The sequence below is a fragment of the Phascolarctos cinereus genome, unplaced genomic scaffold (assembly GCF_003287225.1).
Source record: "Phascolarctos cinereus isolate Bilbo 61053 unplaced genomic scaffold, phaCin_HiC Scaffold_1;HRSCAF=81, whole genome shotgun sequence".
In the NCBI taxonomy this organism is placed as follows: domain Eukaryota; kingdom Metazoa; phylum Chordata; class Mammalia; order Diprotodontia; family Phascolarctidae; genus Phascolarctos; species Phascolarctos cinereus.
In genome coordinates, this window is record NW_027555514.1 from 63,874,090 (window position 1) to 63,895,210 (window position 21,121).

A 21,121-nucleotide genomic window follows, 5' to 3' on the forward strand; every position below is an offset into this window, starting at 1 on the left:
TTAAATCCCTTTACAATCTAACTCCCAACTACCTTTCCAGTCCCAAGCCTGAGAAAGAAAGGAAAAAAAAATAGCTAATAAAGTGCTGATGCCCAAGTAGGGAGATACTAAAAAAACCTGGCCTTCATGAGTTTGTTACCAGGTGAATTATGTCCCAAAACACTGAAATAGCTGATGAACATGGTTTTTCAGTTTCTGTCAATGTGATCTTTGAAAGAGAGGCAAACTGGATAAACCTCATTTCCTTTTCTTGATAGTGTTACTAGACTGATAGATCAGAAGAATTCTATACATATAATCATACTTCCAGAAAAGCATTCAACAAGTTCCTCTATACTGATCTGGTGGACAATATTGAGAAGTATGACCTTGGCAATAGTATGATAGGTAGATTCAGAACTGGTGAAATGGCTAGACCAAAGAACAGTCATTAATGATTCATCATCAACTTAGAAAGATAATGTCCCTACTATAAATCTGTACTTGACTCTGTGCTATTTAAGAGTTTTATCCAATGATTTGGATAAAGATAGAGTTTATGTGGTTACCAAATTTACAGATAACAAATCTGGGAAGGATAGTTAATACATTGGATAATAGGATCTAAATAGATCTTGACAGGTTAGAATGCTGAGCTGAATTGAATTAACTCATGCGTAAATAATGTGAAGTTATAGATAATCCAAAAAATAACTTTCACAAATACAGGATGATGGAGATATAGCTTGGTAGCACTTTGAAAACTATCTGGGAATTTTCATGGTCTAAAAGCCTATATGTATCAGCAGTATATATGATGGCCAAAAAAATTGATGTGATTTTAGGCTGCATAGGAAACCACATAGTGTTTAGGACTAAATGGATGGCCAACTATACTATACCTTTCAAATGACATATGGAGTATTGTGATCAGTTCTGGATGTCACATTTAGGAACGACGTTATTAAGCAGAAGAACATGGCAGGAGCCATATGGAAGGGAGATTTGATCTGTTCTACTTGACTCCAAAAGTCAAAACTTGAAATAATGGGAGGAAGTTACAAAGGAGGCAAATTTGGGCTTCACATAAGGAAGAACTTTCTACCAATTAAAGCTCTCCAAAAATGGAATCAACTGTCTCAAGATGCAGTGAGAGACCCCTCACTAGACATCTTTCACACAAAGGCTTTATGACCCCTTCTGGGATATTTTGAGATTCTTGGCCCATTTTGGTTTAGGCATAGCCTCTGAATCTCTCTGAGAGTCTTAAGACTTTTGTGATTCCTTTTTTGTCCCAGTTAAAAAGGCATTAATATTCCTGCAGCAAAGTAAAAGGCTTATCTTGGAATTCAGGGCAGCACATCCTACTGCCAACAGAAGGAAGGTACCTTATGAATATTAAACTGTCAGCTTTGGCTTGAATTGCCCATAAGGTCAGAACTGAACTCTCCAATATCTTGTAGAAAGATTAGGACTATGTTTGGTGTCCCTTTTCATTGTTCTCATGAAACATAGGCCCTGGAGATTTATTCAACAAACTTTTAAGCATTTCTCATGTGCAATGTTCAGCATAAGGTCCTGGAAGAGACATAAGAATAAATAAAAATAAGCCCCTGCTTCCCAAAGTTTATATTAATGATAATATGTTTGTATGTAACATATAGCAAGCACTTAATAAATGCTTATTTCATTCATTCAATCACATGGCAACTGCATGAGATGAATACACAGTGCTATGAGATTAGGAAAGGGAAAGATCATTTCTACCTGAGTGTATTAAGAACTTTTCATAGAGGCAAGTGGTATCTGAGCTAGGCATTAACAGATAGGTAGGCTATCAGTAGGCATAGATGACCAAATGTGTTCTAGGTCTGGGCATCTAGGTTGCTCAGTGAATAGAGCACCGAGTTTGGAATCAAGAAGACTTGTCTTCCTGAGTTCAAATCTGGCCTCAGGCACTCAGTAGCTGTGTGCCCCTGAGCAAGTCACTTAACCCTATTTGCTTCAGTTTCCTCACTGGTAAAATGAGCTGGAGAAAGAAATGGCAAACACTCCAGTATTTTTGCCAGGAAAAACCCAAATGAGGTCACGAAGAGTTAGACATGACCAAAACAACTCAATAACATTCTAGGGATAGGGAATAACATGAACAAAGATACAGAGGCAAGTAAAGCACGGGACCTGTTTGAGGGACAGTGATTGAATTAGCATAATAGAGCATATGAAGGAGAACAAGAAAGGCTGGGGATTTTGTAGATTAGAATGGTAGATTTGATTGTGATGTTTTTATGCCCTAGTACATAGTCCAGTTTTGTGTATGTGCCATGTACTGCCAAGAAAAAAAGTATATTCCTTTCTAGCTCCATTCAATTTTCTCCAGAGGTCTATCATACTTAACTTTTCTAATATTCTATTCACCTCCTTAACTTCTTTCTTGTTTATTTTGTGGTTAGATTTATCTAGTTCAGAAAGGGGGAGGTTGAGGTCCCCCACTAGTATAGTTTTGCTGTCTATTTCTTCCTGTAACTCCCTGAACTTCTCTAAGAATTTGAATGCTATGCCATTAGGTGCATATATGTTAAATAATTATATTACTTCATTGTCTATGGTGCCTTTTAGGAGGATGTAGTTTCCTTCCTTATCTCTTTTGATAAAATCTATTTTTGCTTTTGCTTGTCTGAGATCAGGATTGCTACCCCCTGCTTTTTTTACTTCAGCTGAAGCATAATATATTCTGCTCCAGCCTTTCACCTTTACCCTGTGTGTGTCATTCTGTTTCAAATGTGTTTCCTGTAAACAACATATTGTAGGATTATGGTTTTTAATCCATTCTTCTATCTACTTCCATTTTATGGGAGAGTCCATCCCATTCACATTCACAATTATGATTACTATCTGTGTCTTTCTATCCTTTTCCCCCCATTTATGCTTTTCTTTCTCCTTTCTCCTCTTCCCCTTCTCACTAGTGTTTTGCTTTTGACCACCCGTCTCCCTCAGTCCTACCTCCTTTTTATGAGCTCCCTCCCTTTTCTTTCCCATTTTCCCTCTTACTGCCTATATGGCTAGCTAGATTTCTATACTTAACTGATTTTGTTATTCCCTTCTTCAGCCAAATCTGATGAGAGTAAGGTTCAAACAATGCTCATCTCCTTCCCTTCTTTCCCTCTACTGTAATAGGTTTTTGTGCCTTTTCTTGTAATGTAATTTACCGTTGTCTGCCTCCTCCTTTCCTTTTCTCTCAGTACATTTTCTTAGATCAGATTAATTCACTTACTTGGATCCATTTACCCCATTTGGTTAGGTTCTTTTTTTTTTATCATTACATCAAAGTCAACTTATATTCGCCCACTTAATGTATACCCCTTTAACACGGTATAATAACAAAGTTCTCAAGAGTTATAAGTGTCATCTTTCCTTGTAGGGATGTAAATAGTTTGCCCTTATTAATAATATGTTGTTTCATTCTGTCCCATTTACCTTTTTATGTCTCTCTTGAGTCTTGTATTTGAAGATCAAATTTTCTGTTGAGCTCTGGTGGTTTTATCAGGAAGGTTTGGAAGTCTCCTATTTCATTGAATATCCATCTCCTCCCCTGAAAAATCATGCTCATTTTCACTGGGTAGTTGACCTTTGGTTGTAATCTAAGTTCCATTGCCTTACGGAATATCATATTCCACGCTTTATGGTCATTTAATGTAGTAGCTGCAAAGTTCTGTGTAATCCTGACTATGGTTCCATGATATTCAAATTGTTTCTTTCTTGCTGCTTGTGGTATTTTCTCTTTGACTTGGTAATTTTGGAATTTGGCTACTATATTCCTTGGTGTTTTCAATTTGGGATCTCTTTCAGGAGGTGATCGGTGGATTCTTTCTATGGCTATTTTACCCTCTGGTTCTAGGACCTCAGGACAGTTTTTCTTTATGATTTCCTAAAAGATACTACCCAGGCTCTTTTTTTATTGTGATTTTCAGGTAGACCAATACTTTTTAAATTATGTCTCCCCTGAATCAATTTTCCAGGTCAGTTGTTTTACCAATGAGGTATTTTATGTTTTCATCTATTTTTTCATTCTTTTGTTTCTGTTTGGCTGATTCTTGGTCTCTCCTAGAGTCATAAGCTTCCATTTGCCCAATTCTAATTTTTAACAAAAAATGTAATAAAATTTAACAAAAAATGTTTTCCTCTATTAGATTTTGTACCTCCTTCCCCATTTGGCCAATTGTATTTTTTAGGTACTTGTTTTCTTCAGCGTACTTTTTTTCCAGTTGCCCAGTTGCATTTTTTAAGGACTTGTTTTCTACAGTTAATTTTTGTCCTTCCTTTTCCAAGCTACTGACTCTCTCTTGCATACCTCTCACTTCTTTTCCCATTTTTTCTTCTATCTCTCTCTTTTGACTTTTATAATCTTTCTTGAGCTCTTCTAAAAAGGCTTTTTGGGCTTCAAACCAGTTCAGATGTGGGTTTGCTGACAATGTTGTGCTCTTCAGAATTTCTGCCTTGATCTTCACTGTTCTCATGATATGAATCTGTGGTATGTTTCTTTTTTGCTCATGGTGTTTGCTTATTTCCTGGCCTTTAAAGAGACTGATCTCTCCTGCTGGGTAGCACAGGGCACTGACCCAAGCTTCTTGTGTTGGGAGCCTAGGGCCTGGTCACTGGCTTTGTGTGCTGGGGCCTCTGATATTGGCAGTTGGGAGCTGTAGGGTTCTGGCAACTTACCTGGTATTGAGCTGGAATCAGCAACACTGGATAGGGTAAGATTGGGTAGCAATTGGGGAGATTTCCTATTTACCTGGGCCTTTCCTTCCTTTCACTTTCTTCAGCTCCTTTCAGGTGGATGTTGCAGTGTGTTTATCCATCTGGGGCCCCTTGGAGGGCAGCCTCCCTTAGTTTTGCTGAGGCACTGTAGAATGCTGGGGCACCTGTTGCTTTTCCAAGCTGGTTTCCACTGGTTCCCCCACCCTTATTGAAGCATTCAGTGGTCCAGGTGTTAGTGTTTGCCTGCTCCACTACCTGGGTTTCAGGATCTCTTCCTGGTATGCTGAGGTAGGGCTTTCTGCTAGCTCACTGGCATGCCTCCTATTCTGTACTGCTCCTTTTCCCTTAGGGCAAGAGGGGCCTATCCCATCAATCCCTCAGGCTATGTGGGCTACTGGACTACTGCACCCCATCTTTCTTCTGGTTCTGCTGTTCCAGAGTTTTTCCTTGGGGATATTTTCAAGAATTTCAGAGGTTACTCAGGGAGGGTAAGAGCTACTTACTTCTTACTCCACCATCTTGGCTCCCAGAAGTGGAAAGCCTAGAATGGTAGATTTGAGCCACATCATGGAGAGGCTTGAGTTCCAGGCCAAGGATAAAGTAAGGTGCTTTGATAGCCTAATGGAGCTCTAAGTTTTCTTGGATGATTTGGATGAAATCTTGAACAAATGAAAATTCAAATGTTCTGTGGGGTCTCTGAATTAATTGTATAGGAACAAGATGACAACAGCAGTGATAAATATTTTGTGAATTTTATGTTTTTGTGTATGTGTTTCTTTAAAATGCTATTTGTAATTTTTCTTTGTCTTCATGCTTTGGTTAAAGTTCAAAGAGACTGACTTTAAACTGTAAAATATACTGTCATTTGTGTAATGAATTCATATATTGAACTCAATTATAAAATATGAAATCAATGGTGAGTCTAAATTTCAGACCCTAAAACTATAGGAATGATTTGTGGAGCCACTGTACTTATCCTAGACTTTAAGAAGTTGGCCAGTGCTTCCTTAAAAACAAATTCATATCTCTAAGTGACAGTTTGGAAGCCTTTTTTCTTGTAACACACTGAAATTGCACACAAGTATAGCTTGCTATTTTCATTTTTCCCCATTTCTTTTCTGTAGCAACTTTTTAAAAATCAGAGATAGCATTTGAAAGCAATTTTAGCAAATAGAAAATTACTTTTTTATTGTTCAGCAGAATCTTATATAAAAAGAGTGACATCATTCTTCCTTTTAATTTCAACCTGTAACTGTTAGAGGGCTTTTTTTTATTTTTTGGTAGCTGTGCAACGGGGGATCGGTGACTGATCTTGTGAAAGGACTTTTGAAGAGAGGAGAAAGAATGAGTGAACTTATAATTGCGTATATTTTACATGAAGCACTAATGGTAAGGATAATGGTGCCTATGAACTTTTTGCATATCACTCATTTAAGTATGAATTGGTTTAAATAAATTTAATGATTAATAAAATTAAGTGAATTGGTTTAAATAAAATTAGTGATTAGTAAAATTAAGTGAATTAGTTTAAGTAAAATTAAGTATGAATTAGTTTAAATAACACTGTGAGTGCTTCAATTGTTAAAAACATGGTACATGTTGCTTACAATAGTAAATAATAATGCAGCATGGTGCAGTGGAAATTATGCTGGATTTGGAGTCAGAGGAACTAGGTTCAAATCCTGACTCTACTGCTTATTTCAGGTCAAGTCAATAAGCATTTATTTTAAGTGCCTACTCTGTGCACTGGGGCAGCTAGGTGACACAGTAGATCGAGTGTCTAGCCTGAAGTCAGGAAAACTGTTCTTCCTGGTTTCAAATCCAGCCTCAGACACTTACTAGGTGTGTGACTCTGGGCAAGTCATTTAATGCTCTTTGATTCAGTTTCCTCATCTGTAAAATTAGCTAGAAAAGGAAATGGCAAACCACTCCAGTATCTTTGCCAAGAAAACGGGATCACAGAGAATCAGACACAACTGAAAAATGACTGAATAGCAACACTTTGTGGACCGGCACTGTGATAAGCACTGGAAGTACAAAGAGAAGCAAAAATAGTTCCTGCCTGCAAAGAAGTTGCAGGGAGTTGGACTAGATGTCCTATAAAGTGCCTTCCAGTTACAAATCTCTGATCTTATGATCCTATGAAATATTCATTATATGAATGAGCTGTTCTTTTCCACTAGAAATCCCCTGTCCATCTCTCAAGTACAAACCTTGAGTTTTGCCAAGGACAGTACCTTGCCTCTTCTAATTCCCCTGACTCTTTGTGCCACTTGAGGTATGTACACAGGAGATATGGTGGCACGGTGAGATTCTGAGCCCAGTCTAAATGTTCCCTTTCTCCACTCATGTGGTATTTGGAATCAGAGAACATTATATAAGTGGTGGTATCCCCTGTGGTTATAGTATCTATGATGAGGTATCTAAGGCAACTTTAGAATCAAAACCTATCCACCACCACCATGATGTTGTGAGTAACTCAGAAGGTCATGAACTGTATGTCAGTATCTGGTTATTGCCTTCATTTAGATCAGTGCTAATGAAGAGAAGATCTTCAATGAATTAATTAGCTGATCACTAATGAATGGTCACAGCCTGCTTTTCTAATCCAACATAACCATATAAAGGATGAAGCAAGAGAATATGAATGGATTATACAAAATTCAGACTCTACCTGAAGTAATCTAATAATGGTAGGTCAGTAACACCAACTTTATCTATTTAACTGACATTTAATAGCTGTCATTTTCATGGTATTTTATGGTTTACAAAGCACCTTCCTCAGCAACCCTGTGAGTTATGTAGTGTAGGTGTTAATATCTCCATTCTATATATGAAGAAATTGAGGCTCAAAGAATTTAGATAAATGGCAGAATCAGGATTCAAATGAACTGCTGACACTAAATTCAGTGTTCATTCCATTATATCATTCTTCCTCTTCAGAATGGCATATTTTTCCTACAACTTTCTTATATAAAAATATCATTTATTTATTTGAAGACATTAGAACTACATAATGATGTTCTTTTGGATTTGTTATTCAGTTGTTTCAGTTGTGTCTGGCTCTTCATGACCCCATTAGTGGTTTTCTTGGCAAAGAGACGGGAGTGGTTTGCCATTTCCTTCTCCAGCTCATTTACAGATGAGAGAACTGAGGTAAACAAGATTAAGTGACTTGCCCAGGGTCACACAGCTAGTAAGTATCCAAGGCCATATTTGAACTCAAGTCTTCTTGACTTCACGACCAGCAGTCTATCCACTGCACCTTCTAGCTGCCCTCTTTTGGATAATACATAGCTAATGGTTCTAAGACTTTTAGATTGCCTTAAATTCTTTGCCACATTTGGATAGGGAATATTTCCAAATTAAAACTTGTGCATTTTAAAGCTATTGGCAATGAAATGAAAACTTTGCTTATCTTAGATAAATAAATTTGCAAATGTTAATGATAATCAAAGATGACTATCTATTTAATTTTATTGCCTTTTTAATGATTAATTTTCTAGAACATAGCTGTTATTGGTATTTTTTAAAATCTCTGCTTTGTCTTTAATTAAGTTTACATAAGATCTTCCCAACAAGGCTAGTAATTACATTTTTAGGAAATAAAATATTTTGAGAAAACAAAAGATACATTGAGTGGAGAGAGTACTGAATTTGGAGTCTGAAAGGACCTGAATTTGAATCCTGCTTGAATTAGCTGTGTGACTCTCTCAGACTCAGTTTCCTTATGCATAAAGAGTTGGACTTAATGGTCCTTAAGTCCCTTTTGGCTCTAAAGTGGTGATCTTATAAGATCTAGTGATCCTGAGAATGGTATTTTCATCTAGTTAAAACTGAAAGTGTTGCATCTTAAGTGAACTATTTCTTAGAACCTGGCATGGGTCAGCATGTCCCAGTGTATTTGAAAAAAAAAGCAATCCATTCTCCGCAGATAAAATTAACATATTATATCAAATTAAACAATAGTGCAACAAAAACACTAAATATTTCTCCCTAGGGGCTGCAGCATTTGCACAACAACAATACTATCCACAGGGACGTGAAAGGAAATAACATCCTCTTGACCACTGAAGGCGGAGTTAAACTGGTAGATTTTGGTATGTTGAGAGTCTCCTTTCTTGGTGAGGGAGGAGGGGAAAGAGGGTAAGGATGGGATTACTACCTGTACTTATTCTCTGTATTATATTCTCTTTAAAGAAATCCAGAAAATATTCTTCTGGATTTATTTATAAAATAAATATAATAATCAAAATGGTGAGAACATAGGGAAATAAATTCTACTATGACCATTTTGACATTTAACATTTGAAGAGCTCTTACACATTAAGGCCACTCTTCTCATCTTTCAGCAAACAGTAAAGAATTCATAAGATTGGGTGGTAGAAAAATCACCCAGAATGTTGTAAGGATTTGAGTAGGTTTTTTTCCCCCCAGAACCTTTGACCTTTATGCTTTGAAAACTGAAGAGAATAATGTTCACTCGATCCTCACAACTTACTCTGAGACAAGAAAAGGGGAAAAAAATTTTTTTTGCAGGTGAAGAAATTATTCACAGAAAAAATGAATTCCTATAGCCTTAATGATAATATTGTAGTAGGGGAACTATAACTCTTCTTCCCCAGTGAAAGCTAAGACAGACTGACTTCATCCCTCCTCTCTCTCTTTGGAAGCTCTTTTGCTAAGCATCCCGGGAATAATTTGAGTAACTTGGCTCAACAGACCTGGGTTGGAGAGAGTGTGACAGAAGAGAAAGACAAATGAGAAACCTGGAAAGAACATGGGTGTCTGTGAACTCTCCCAGCTCAGCAGGAGGTGCTAGTTTGAGCAGGAGATTCACCTCCTGGATGGTAGAGGAGAGTGAAGACAGGCTGCAGTAACTCACAATAAGCCTATACGGGAATTACTGCCATTGGAAATACAAAATGAAGGATCCCCATATCTCCTACTTTCAGACAACTGTGTGACACTTGGGATGACTACAAAATAAGGCTCAAGTGTGATGGAGGTGAGATTTTTCAGAAAGGTCAAAAGCACTTCTAAGGCTGGATCCATATAGACCAGTTTAATGAATTGGTTCCCTTAATGATCAAATCCCACTTTCTTCAACAGACCTTTCCCAGTCTCTCTAACTCTGACTCCACTTCTCTCTGAGGATTACTATACTCTAGTTATACTGCATATATCTATACACTACTTCTTTTTATACTGTTTATCTTGTTTCTACATAGCTATATGTTGTTTCTCTCCTTTTAATGTGATCACTTTAGAACACAGACCATGTTTTTGCTTTTCCCAGTATCTTTGGTGCTTAGCATAGTACCTGGTATTATTAAATGCTTAATAACTGTTTGTTGACTGCCTGACCAATCATGCAAGCAAGCATTTATTAAGCACCTTGTTAAGCCCTCAGGATACAAAGAAAAACCAAAAACAATCCCTTAGCTCAAAATGCTTACCTTCTAATGGGAAAACAGCATATACCAAAATTGTTGTATACAAGATAAAGAATAGATAGAAAATAGCATTATTGGAGAAGGCCTTCACAGCTTGGGGGGTGTGGATGGCGGAAGGAACTGGGGAAAGGCCACTAAGTCTTAAAGGATGCCAAAGTAGAAGAGCAGCTCTGCCTTACTTATCTAATTCATACCAATTCAAGACACGTCACCTTTGTGATGTCATTGAGAATGAAGGATAAACATCAACATCAAGAAGAGACAGCCTTCTGAGCATGGGGAACAGCCAGTGGGGAGGCCCACAGTTGGGAGATGGAGCATTGTATATGAGGAACAGCAAGGAGGCCAGTGTGGCTGGATCATAGAGTTCGTAAAAGGCAGTAATGAGTTAAAAGACTGGAAAACTAGGAAGGAGCCAAAAGCCAAACTGGGGGCCTTATTTTAGACTGTGAATCTAATAGAGATCCATTGGAGTTTACTGAGGGGAAGAGGTCTCATGGTAACAGTTACCCTTTAAGAAAATCATTAGCAGTTTTATGATGAATGATGAGGATAGACTCGGATTAGAGAGGTCAATGAGGAGGCTATTGTAATAATTCTGGCGTGAGGTGATGAGGACCTGAACCAGGCTGTCAGAGTAGAGAGAAGGGGGACAGATGCAAGAGATGTCATAGAGAAGTAAATTACGTAATTTGGCAAGTTTAGATATATGTGCCCTAAAAAAGGGGATGAGCGCAAATTGTGAGAGATCATCCATCAACAAACATTTAAGTGTACACTAGTCTTCGTCCTGGTGACACAGATACAAAAGGAAGCCAATTCCTGCCCTCAGGGCAGCCAGATAAGGAAGCATTTACTGGAGGAGAATTGAACAGCCAATTGCATCAAGTAACCCAGCCACTCAAGGGGAAAGCATGCTTCTGGTACTGGACCAGGGGCAATGGCAAAGGGTCTGACACTACCTCCTGGCAGGGTCAAAAGAGAATGGAAAGAGCAGCAAGAAGAGCTGCCAGCACCATCTTGGGACAGAGGAGAGAGCAAAGGAGGCAGGGCATGTCACAGATCTGGTGGCTGGACCCTACTCTGGCTGCCTTCAACTAGAGCCCAACCCCAGACAGTGTCACAGAGATTATACAGGTCTGGGGGAAGGTTTTTCATGAAGTGTATATTTATTCCTATGGACTCATATATGAATCACATCTGTTTTCTATTAACACATGAATAAAATTATTCTCATTCCAAACCTTGCAATAATGGGTGCTTATAAGGGAGACTGGTGACCATCCTTGGAGAGTGTCATATACTGATGGTCCAGATTGTCTTGGTGCAGGCATTGGGCCAGAAAAGTGAGAACCCCCTAAGGTATATTGGGGCTTTCCATAGGGGAAGAAAAAGACAACTCTAATACAAGAACTACAGGGGCATACATTTATTTGTTTGATGCTTTATACTCTTCGGAGTATTATTTTATTTGATCAAAACAACCATTTGAGATAAGCAGGGCAAGTATTCATGGCTTCCTTATTGTAGCCATATGACTCTCAGCTGTCTTAAGTTCCTCTATGCTTTAGTGACTTGCAAGACCCTCCTTCTTCCTCCCCACAAAGACAATCATCACCTGGCCAGATCCTTTTAGTTATGAGTCTCTGGGTTTAACTAGACTAGTTCTTGAGTGATAGCCATCCATACATAATAGGTACTTAATGAATGCTTGTCAGTTAATTGTTTGATCGGATGTACTTGCCAAGGAGGAGAGAAATGTGCTTAGCATCAAGCCTAGGTAGGCAACTGACTAAATAATCAGCCTAAAAATAATTGACCTCACTTAAGACCTACCTCAAGCATTCTGACAGAAAGATAAAGCTGATTTGAAGTGTTGATAGAGCAGGCTATCATCTTTATTCCTACAGAAATTATAGGAAATAGCAGTGAATCATTAGGTTCTTATAGATCTTGTCAAATTATATTCCATAAAGTTTATACTTTCTTCAACTCTTTAAATGGTTCATTTTCCCTGGATGCTGATCCTTTTAGGTAGTAGTTCATATCACCTGAGGTCCCTAAATTTGTTTCTGTATTCTTTTTAAATATTTTAATAACTATATTAATATGATTGCTATGCTTTGTAATCCCGTGTGTTTTAACTTATGCATTTAAAAATATTTTTCTGAAAAGGGGTTCATAGGCTTCACCAGACTATCAGAGGGGTCATTGATAGGAAAAAAGTTAAGAACCTCTGCTCACCACCCTCCTCACTTCACTACCATATCTTCGATTCCCAGCACTCAGTCCTGGTCTTAGGCCACTCCTCCCTAGCCTCCTAGGTTACCTTCTTCACATTAGCTTTCAATCAGCTCAGCCACAGATTCAACATTTCTTCCTTATCGCTTTGCCTTGTTTCAGTTGTTCCCTTTGTCCTTCCCAATTTCTAGCTAAATTCACCCTGTCTTTGAGGGCTCCATACATGTCCTACCTCTTTTAGGAAGACTTCTCTATTATCCCAACAATTAGCTTCTTTTTTATTCATTTTATTTTACTTTTAATTAACAAACATATTTTCTCTCACCTCCAACTATCTCTAATTTTTTTTTTGAGGCAATTGGGACTAAGTGAGTTGCCCAAGGTCACATAGCTAGTAAGTGTCTGAGGCCAGATTTGAACTTAGTGCTCTACCCACTGTGCAACCTAGCTGCCCCAACTATTTTCAATTTGAAAAGAAAATTAAAGTAAAACCCTCCTAACAAATATGCATAGTCAAACAAAAATTCCCACATTATCCATGTCTTAAAATGTATGTCTCACTCTGAAATGTGCATCCATCATTCCTCTGTCAGGAGGCGTGTAGCACAGTTCATCATAAGTACTCTGGAATCACTTATTTCAACCATTCATTTCCATCTCCTTTAAACTTGCTGTTCTTGTTACTGTTGTTTAACCATTTCAGCAGTGTCTGACTCTTCATGACCTAGTTGAGGTTTTCTTGGGTAAAACAATGGAGTGGTTTGCCATTTCCTTCTCCAGATCATTTTACAGAAAAGGAAACTGAGGATTGAATTCAAACAGGATTGAATGAGTTGCCCAGGGTCATGCAGCTACTAAATGTCTGAGGCTAGATTTGAACTCAAGAAGATGAATCTCTCTGACTCCAGGCCTGGCACTCTATCCACTGTACCTACTTTAAAATTATTAGTACTTAATTATATATTATTTCTTTTTGTTTTCTAATTACTAATAAGAAAATTTATTTAAGAGCATTAATGTTAGAAAATGTTTTAAATACATTTTCTCGTTCATCCTCACAACCCCCAATGGTGTTGTGTCATATAAATATTGTTCCATTTTACAGTTGAGTGTACGTTATAGCTGAGGAAACCTCAGGAAGATTAAGAACTAGGACTTAAACAGAGGACTTCTAACTGCAAGTCTTGAATTCTTACAACTATAGCACACTAGTAGTATTACCAACATTTTACAAATGAGAAAATGGATGCCATTACCCAGAGTCACAAAGCATCAGGGCTTAATTTCAGGTCTTCTGACTCTTCATCCAGAGCTCATTCAAACACACTATACTGCCAAGCATACAGTGTCAACTTCATAATGTCAATCAGTGGCAAACAAGGAATTGATTCACCCTACAATCAGCTTTTTAGGGAAACTACTACTCTACAACGTGAGGTCTACAATATAATGTACACATCAAACTATGGGGCAAAGTTAATGAAGAGTTGAGGTACTGAGCTCTGAGAAAAAAAAAGTTAACACTATAATAAAACCTCCTTAGGCCAGATGTGGGAGTAGTGCAAACCTATAATCTCTGCTACCAGTGAGTCTGATGGTTTCCTTGAGTTCAGCAGTTCCAAGTTATGCTACGACGAAGGCCAATCTGTACCAAGTGCAGCACCAATACGGTGATCCCCAAGGAATGAGAAGACACAAGGCTGGCTAAGGAAGAACAGACCAGCCAAGGTCAGAAATGGAGCTAGTCAAAGTTTTTGTGTCAATCAACAGTGGGATCAGACCCATGAGTGGCTACCATAAGTGAGGGAACCCTGACTCAAAAAATAAATAACCAATAAATAAATGAACAAATGAATGAATGAATGAATAAAAACTAACTAAATAAAAGTATTTTATTTCAAAGTTACAAAATTTTGAAAGTAACTCAAATGATATTCTTCACATCAAATTACTTTATAAAAGTATGTGTGTTTACATATATATGTATATGAATATATGTATGTGTGTATATATATATGTATGTATATGTATCTGTCAGATCTATATCAAACATATATAGCTTAGATCATGACAAGCATTGCAAGATGAATGTAGAACTGATTGAAACTGTCAATATTATAAAACATATTTAATAGTTCTAATTGAAAATATAAGTGTATCCTACTTCACACTTGGTCATCACAAGTACAATAAGTGCCTGAAAAAAATTACTTTAAATGACTTAGCAATCCTTTTGTGATGTGCTACGTTTAGAACTGATATGGTTCTCTACCCATTAGCTGGGGACAATGATGACAGTGGCCACTGCCTAATCAGTTTCAAGCTTTCTGCAAGGAGAGTGAAATTAACCTTCTCTGTTGTTTTGGTCTCCACTCATCTAGGATAGCCTCTTCACATTAACCTTTAAACAGCTAATGTAGAGTTTGCTCCATCATCAAGACTACAGCCAGTTACTCCTAGCTCTTCTCTCTGTCTTGGGCCCCTTGTCTTACCCTCTGCTTCACTGCAGTCCCAAGAGAGGTTATTAGATGTACCTTTTTTTTTCTGTAACTACATCAGTTATATTGTTGAGACAGCATGATATGGTAGAAAATGTTCTGCATTTATAATCAGAGGATCTGGGTTCAAATACTGACTTTGGGCATGTCATTTATTTCTCTGGACCACAGTTCCTCAATTGTAAAATGGAAGAGTTGGACAAATGGCTTTTAAGGTCCCTTCCCACTTTAAATCTGTGATCGTCACCGTTCTCTTCCAAGTCAGAGCACTCCCTCATTTTGCCTTCACTTTGTCATTACATGCCCCATTTTCACTTGTCCCATTTTTGCTCAGTTGGCAACCTGCAGTTAGCAACATTTTAAGATTTACCACATTCTGGGCAGCTTCTGACTCATGGTACCAGCACTTTGGGTTAGCCCTATACCCTGACACATTTACATGAATTGGGCTTTTACTAGCTTTGCAGACCTATTCCTTTCCAACACAAAGCTAAACCTGGGGGGCGGGGGGGAGAAAAACTTGAAAATGTAATTGTTTTGTTGATTTTTTTAAATGAATGTATTGTCTCTATCTATGTTGTCAGAATTATCTCATCTATATTGTTTCTTACAAGATTATAAATCCTTTCTACTTTCATATAATAGGCAACTAGGTAGTATGGTGAATAGAGCACTGGACTTGTAGTCAGAAAGACTTGAGTTCAAATCCTGCCTTAGATATTTACTGGCTGTGTGACCCTGGACAAGACCCTTAGCCTCTTTAATTCTTAGTTTATTCATCTGTAAAATAGAGGCAATAATATCCCTACTTTATTGGGTTATCATAAAGATCAAAGTAGATTATATATGTAAAGCCCTTTGCAAACCTTAAAGTGCTATAAAATAAATGTCAGTATTATTATTTCCATGTGATAGAGTCTTGGGTTTAAATCTGGAAGAGACATTAGAAGCCATCTAATATAACACTCTCATTGTAGAGATAAAGATATTGAGCCCCAGAGAGGCTAATTCACTTTTCCAGGGTCACATCACTCGTTAGTGTATGAGGCAGAATTCAAAACCAAATCTTCTTGATACCAAGACAAGGGCTCATCCCCTTTCATGCTGCCTCTGTTTTTTCAGTCCAGTTTTGCCCAGACCCATGTAAGCAGCTGTTGTAAACTTCACTTCTGAAATGATATAACATCACTTGCTTCTATTGAATAGCATGAAAGCCCCACAGCTTTTTTTTTCCTTTTAATAGGTAGGATGATGTGAAACATAGCAGGTCTCAAGAAAATTGCAGAACATTGCCCTGATATAATAATGTCAGATATTAAGGACTGAGGAGAAGGGAAAAACTCTTTTGAAAGTAAAATCTTAAAACTTCTAGGTCCTTAAACTTTCCTATCCAATAACCAAAGTTGATGTTTCACTAAGAATACAAAATCAGTTCTTATGGAAAGTGGTATTTATCTTCCTTATAAGCCAAGTCATTTATAGCTCAGTCATCACATTAAGCTGAGCAATGAATAAGTTGACTCATTGCTTTTAAAAGTTCTCTTTGGAACTCTAGCTGATGATCTGTTTCTCAGCTCTCCTAAAATGAACATTTTTCCAAAATCGAATCCTACTGTACAGTACTATAATTTTATGGAAATGTCTGTGCACACTCCATCCAAACTGATGTGCTAGGCATTATATTCTGAGTCAAGGTATTCAAAACTTTAATTTGTAGTAAACTTAAGCAAAGCCTAATGATGGTGTTAATGCTCCTTTAAAATTAAATATAGATTTTAATCAATCTGAATGAGATTTTTTTTTCATTTAGTGAGATATAGTAGAATATAGTAGAGGCAGAGTCACATACTAAATAGAATGCTGGGCTTAAAGTCAAAAATTCCTGGGTTCAAATCATTTATCTGATATTTGTTCACTATGTGACCCAGAGAAAGTTATTTAACTTCTTATTTGGCTAGGTAACTCCCTAGGACTCATCTACTAAGTCACATGTGGTTGCAATCTACTTGGTAGAGGGACTTCTCACCCTGAAATTTTCTTACTCTAATAAAATCTCAAGTCCTATGTGTATTTATATGATAGAATGTTTTTCAGATGCTTAGTACAAAATAGCTGTAAACACCTCAAAGCAGATGTTAAAATGTCAATATATGCTGCTGAATGAGTCTCTCCATGATAGCTATTCAGTCATGCCCAGCTCTTCGTGACCCTATTTGGGTTTTCTTGGCAAAGATACTGGAGTGGTTTGCCATTTCCTTCTTCAGCTCATTTTACAGAGGAGAAAACTGTAACTGAGGGTTAAGTGACTTGTCCAGGGTCACACAGTTGGTAAGTGTCTGAAGCTGGATTTGAACTCAGGAAGATGAGTCTCCCTGATAAATCCACATAAAATAGTATTATTCATATTGATGCAAGAATAGATGTGTTCCTGAAAAGTTGTAGTTACATGGAGTTTTGATCCCACATCAACCTACATTAGTAGGATCATAAATTTGCTGTTGGAAGAGATCTCAGAGGTCATCTAGTCCAAACTCCTTTTACAGATGAAGAAACTGAAGCACAGAAAGAGAAAAGGATTGCCCTAAAAGTCACATAGGTAGAATATGGCTGATATAAATCCTTTTGTAAAATGAAGAATATTTTTTTGCAATATGAACCTTGAAGCTCCCTTTTTACTCACCCTTTTCCCCCAGAAATTCATTCTTAGAGAAAACCTGATCAATAAAAAAAACCTGATTTTTTTAAACTAAGCTTACAGATACACAGCAATTTCTTTTAGTCTCTAAAAAGAAGTCCAAAAGTGATTACTCTTACTCTCCTACCTCTCTTTCCCTAAAAATCTCTTTACCAAGTAAGCAGTGTTACCTTTTAAACATGTCTTCCCTCTTTCCTATAATATCTCATTTGAAACAAATGGTTAGTTTTGACAGTAGAAACATAAATGCACATTAACTGACTTGTGTGCTGATTGTTCTTTCCTGCAACTGGAGTGTGTGTGTGTGTGTGTGTATACCAATGTGCTTCCACACATAGATCAGCAGGGCCCCAGAACTGGGGGCTACACAGCAAAATGACAATTCCTCCAAGGCATGGAATCTGATGTCCAGATAAGATTCAACTGCAGGGTGACCAGGCAGGAACATGACTAAAAAGATCAGTGAATAATTTGGATTTTCTACCACGCATTTGCTGTTTCCTTTCTTTCCCTAAAGCTTCAGCAGTTAATTATAGACATTGGCACCTGTGATTCTCTTTGACTCATAGCTTACTCAAAGCGTTACTCAATAAGAGTCACCCTATATCCGGTGACTTGTTCTATGCCACTCTAATTACTGCTGCCATGTTTCCAGAGTATGCCACCACATTGAAAACTATGTCCAGTTTGTCTATTCATTTGTTGCATCTACCCATTAGGCTTTCATCCTATTCTTCAAACAGTCATCAAAATCAAGTATCTGAAAATATCAGAGAACATATTATTTAAATAGCACCAAATTCCAATGAAAAGACTGGGATAATCATCTAATTCGATATATTTGGAGGTGTTTTTGTTTTGCACAAGTCATTTAACTCCTTAGTGTTCTCTATGCTGCTCTCTGATAACATAAATTGCAGAGAAGGTATGAACTTCACTTGGTAGAATTTTCTCATCAGGGTGGTCGCTATGCCAATGAAATCTAAGATCCAATCCCTATCCCTATGATTAATTATGTTTGTTATGCTAATGTTGAAAAATCCTTGTATCCTTGGCATAAATCCAGCTTGATCATGTTTATGAAAATATTTCTGTAGCCTCTGCTAAGATCTCATTTACATTTTTGCATCAATATTTATTAATGATATGGGTTTATATTATATCGTATATTAGTGATACTGATTTGATTCTTTTTCTTTGTTTTATCATTCCTTGGTTTTGGTTTTAATGCTAGATTTGTCTGATAAAAGGACTTCGGTAGAATGTTTTTTCTCAATTCTTGAGAGTAATTTGTGGAGCCTTGGTGTTAGCTGCTCTTTAAATATTTGATAGCATTCACCTATACATCTATCTAGTCCAGATTTTTTTTTCTTTTGATAGTTTCTTGATAGTGTGCCTAATTTCATTTTCTGAGATTGGATTGTTTAAAATTTCTACTTTCTGTGCTATTGATTGTAGTACTTTGCATTTTTTGAATGTAATCTTTCATTTCTTCAGATAATTATTTTTTATTTCTACTTTGTTACGATATCAATTTATGCTTTTTTTAAATTTTGGCAATTTAATCACTGTCATTTAATTTCATACATTTTTAATGAAGTATCTTAATGTGTAACTTATATTGTGCTTGAATGTATTACCATGTTGTTATTGTTGTTTTAATCTATGCAGGCAATGCCACCACAGTGTGAGAGCTTTATGTTAATTTATTCTTTGGTCTAAATTTGGTTTCATTAGTGTTGGGAACTCCTGGTGTAGTAAGTCCCTTCCCTTAGAGTTACAATTCCACTGTAACTCTGAGTCCTAGAGAGTTGCCTGGGGCATTGAGAGATTAAGTAATTTGGCCTATTGTTAAACAGCTACTATGTATCTGAGGTAGAATCTGAACCTGTCTTCCTGGCTTTCAAATGCTGCATTATTCATTGGATTGCAAATTCCTTGAGGGAGGCACAGTCTTTCGTCTCTTTTTGTATCCCCAGCAGAGTGCCTGGCACACTAAATCAATGTTGATTGAGGCAAGAATTGAACCCTGCTCTTCTTGACTCTAAGACTTGTCTTCTACCCACCATGTCATGCTGCCTCCCTTTATGTGAAGTGACAGCCCGAATGAAAATGAAATCTCAGGATTCTGCAACTCAGTGTAAACCTAGGGAAGAAACTGACATATAATAATGATGATGGTGGTGGTGGTGATTACATTGTTATTATTAATGATAATAAACAACTAGCATTTATATAGTGCCTACTTTGTGCTAGGCACTTTATAAGTATTACCTCATTTGATCCTCACAACAACCCTGCAAGTTAGGTGCTATTATTAACTCTATTTTACAGATAAAGATAATGAGGCAAACTGAGGTTAATTTACTTTGTTAAGGTCACATAGCTAGTAAATGTCTGAGGATCAATGTGAACTCAGGTCTTCCTGACTCCAGGCTTAGATCTCTATATATTGTGCCACCTAGGTGCCTCAAATATAGAAAAGCAGTAAAATGAGACAATCTCATAGTAAACTAGTTTTGTAAATCACAAGATGTGATAATATATTTCTTGTGAATGCATAAAAATTGCTTTTTCTGTTCTCTCTCTATCGTATTTCTATACCTCATGACATGAGTATTAGGAACCCACTGGACAGCTCAGATTCTCCTTCCAGTAACAACACTGACTTTCAGAGGATATTTTCCTTATGCTGAATAACTAATTTTAGAAGTACAATGTTGATACTATCTTTTTTTTTTTAAATAAGAAGAAGGAGGGCAGCTAGGTGGCACAGTGGATAGAGATCTAAGCCTGGAATTAGGAGGACCTGAGTTCAAATCTGGCCTTAGACCAAACACTTGACACTAGCTGTGTGACCCTGGGCAAATTACTAAACCCCAATTGCCTAAAATAAATAAATAAATAAACATTTTAAAAATTTTAAAACATTTTTAAAAATACAAAGGTATATCAGGAGGTATAAATTACAAAAAATGTAATTTTTGAAAAGAGCACAGAATAGGCATTAAGCCCTGTATTCCAATTATGTCTGCCTCACTCACTTGCTATGTGACCTAGGGCAAACTCGGCAGGGTAGATTGAGAGACAGCCTGCAGTCAGGAAGACCTGGATTCAAGTCTTTCCTCTAACCCTAGACAAGTCACCCAATCTCCCAGTTCACAATCCATAAATGCTTCTTGAGTTATCTTGGGATTTTGGATTATGTCATAAATTTCCTCTATTATTATACATGATGAAGAAGTGACAGTACAAAGAACTATCATTTACTGCACAATCTCTTCTCCATTTATGTGAGAGAAAGACATTTGACCAGAAAGAAGTTAATATTAGTCAGGAATTTATTCAGGAAAGCAAGTTTCATCATGTGGCCAAGCGATCAATATGAATTCAGATGGACTTCTCAAATATTCAGCTTCTACTACACAAATCAGTAAATGATTAAGTTATGTTCACTAGGTTCATTTGTTGCATTCAATATATTTGAGAAAGAT

The 21,121-nt window shown here is 37.1% G+C and overlaps 1 protein-coding gene across 1 annotated transcript in view; it reads left to right on the top strand.

Moving 5' to 3' along the window:
• The window catches only part of MYO3A (myosin IIIA), a 259,169-nt gene that overhangs the window by 34,551 nt on the left and 203,497 nt on the right, over positions 1-21,121 (top strand). The window contains exons 3-4 of the mRNA XM_078151955.1: positions 6,022-6,126; positions 8,738-8,837. Of these exons, the coding sequence (XP_078008081.1) occupies positions 6,022-6,126; positions 8,738-8,837 (205 nt within the window). The remainder of the gene's footprint in view (positions 1-6,021; positions 6,127-8,737; positions 8,838-21,121) is intronic.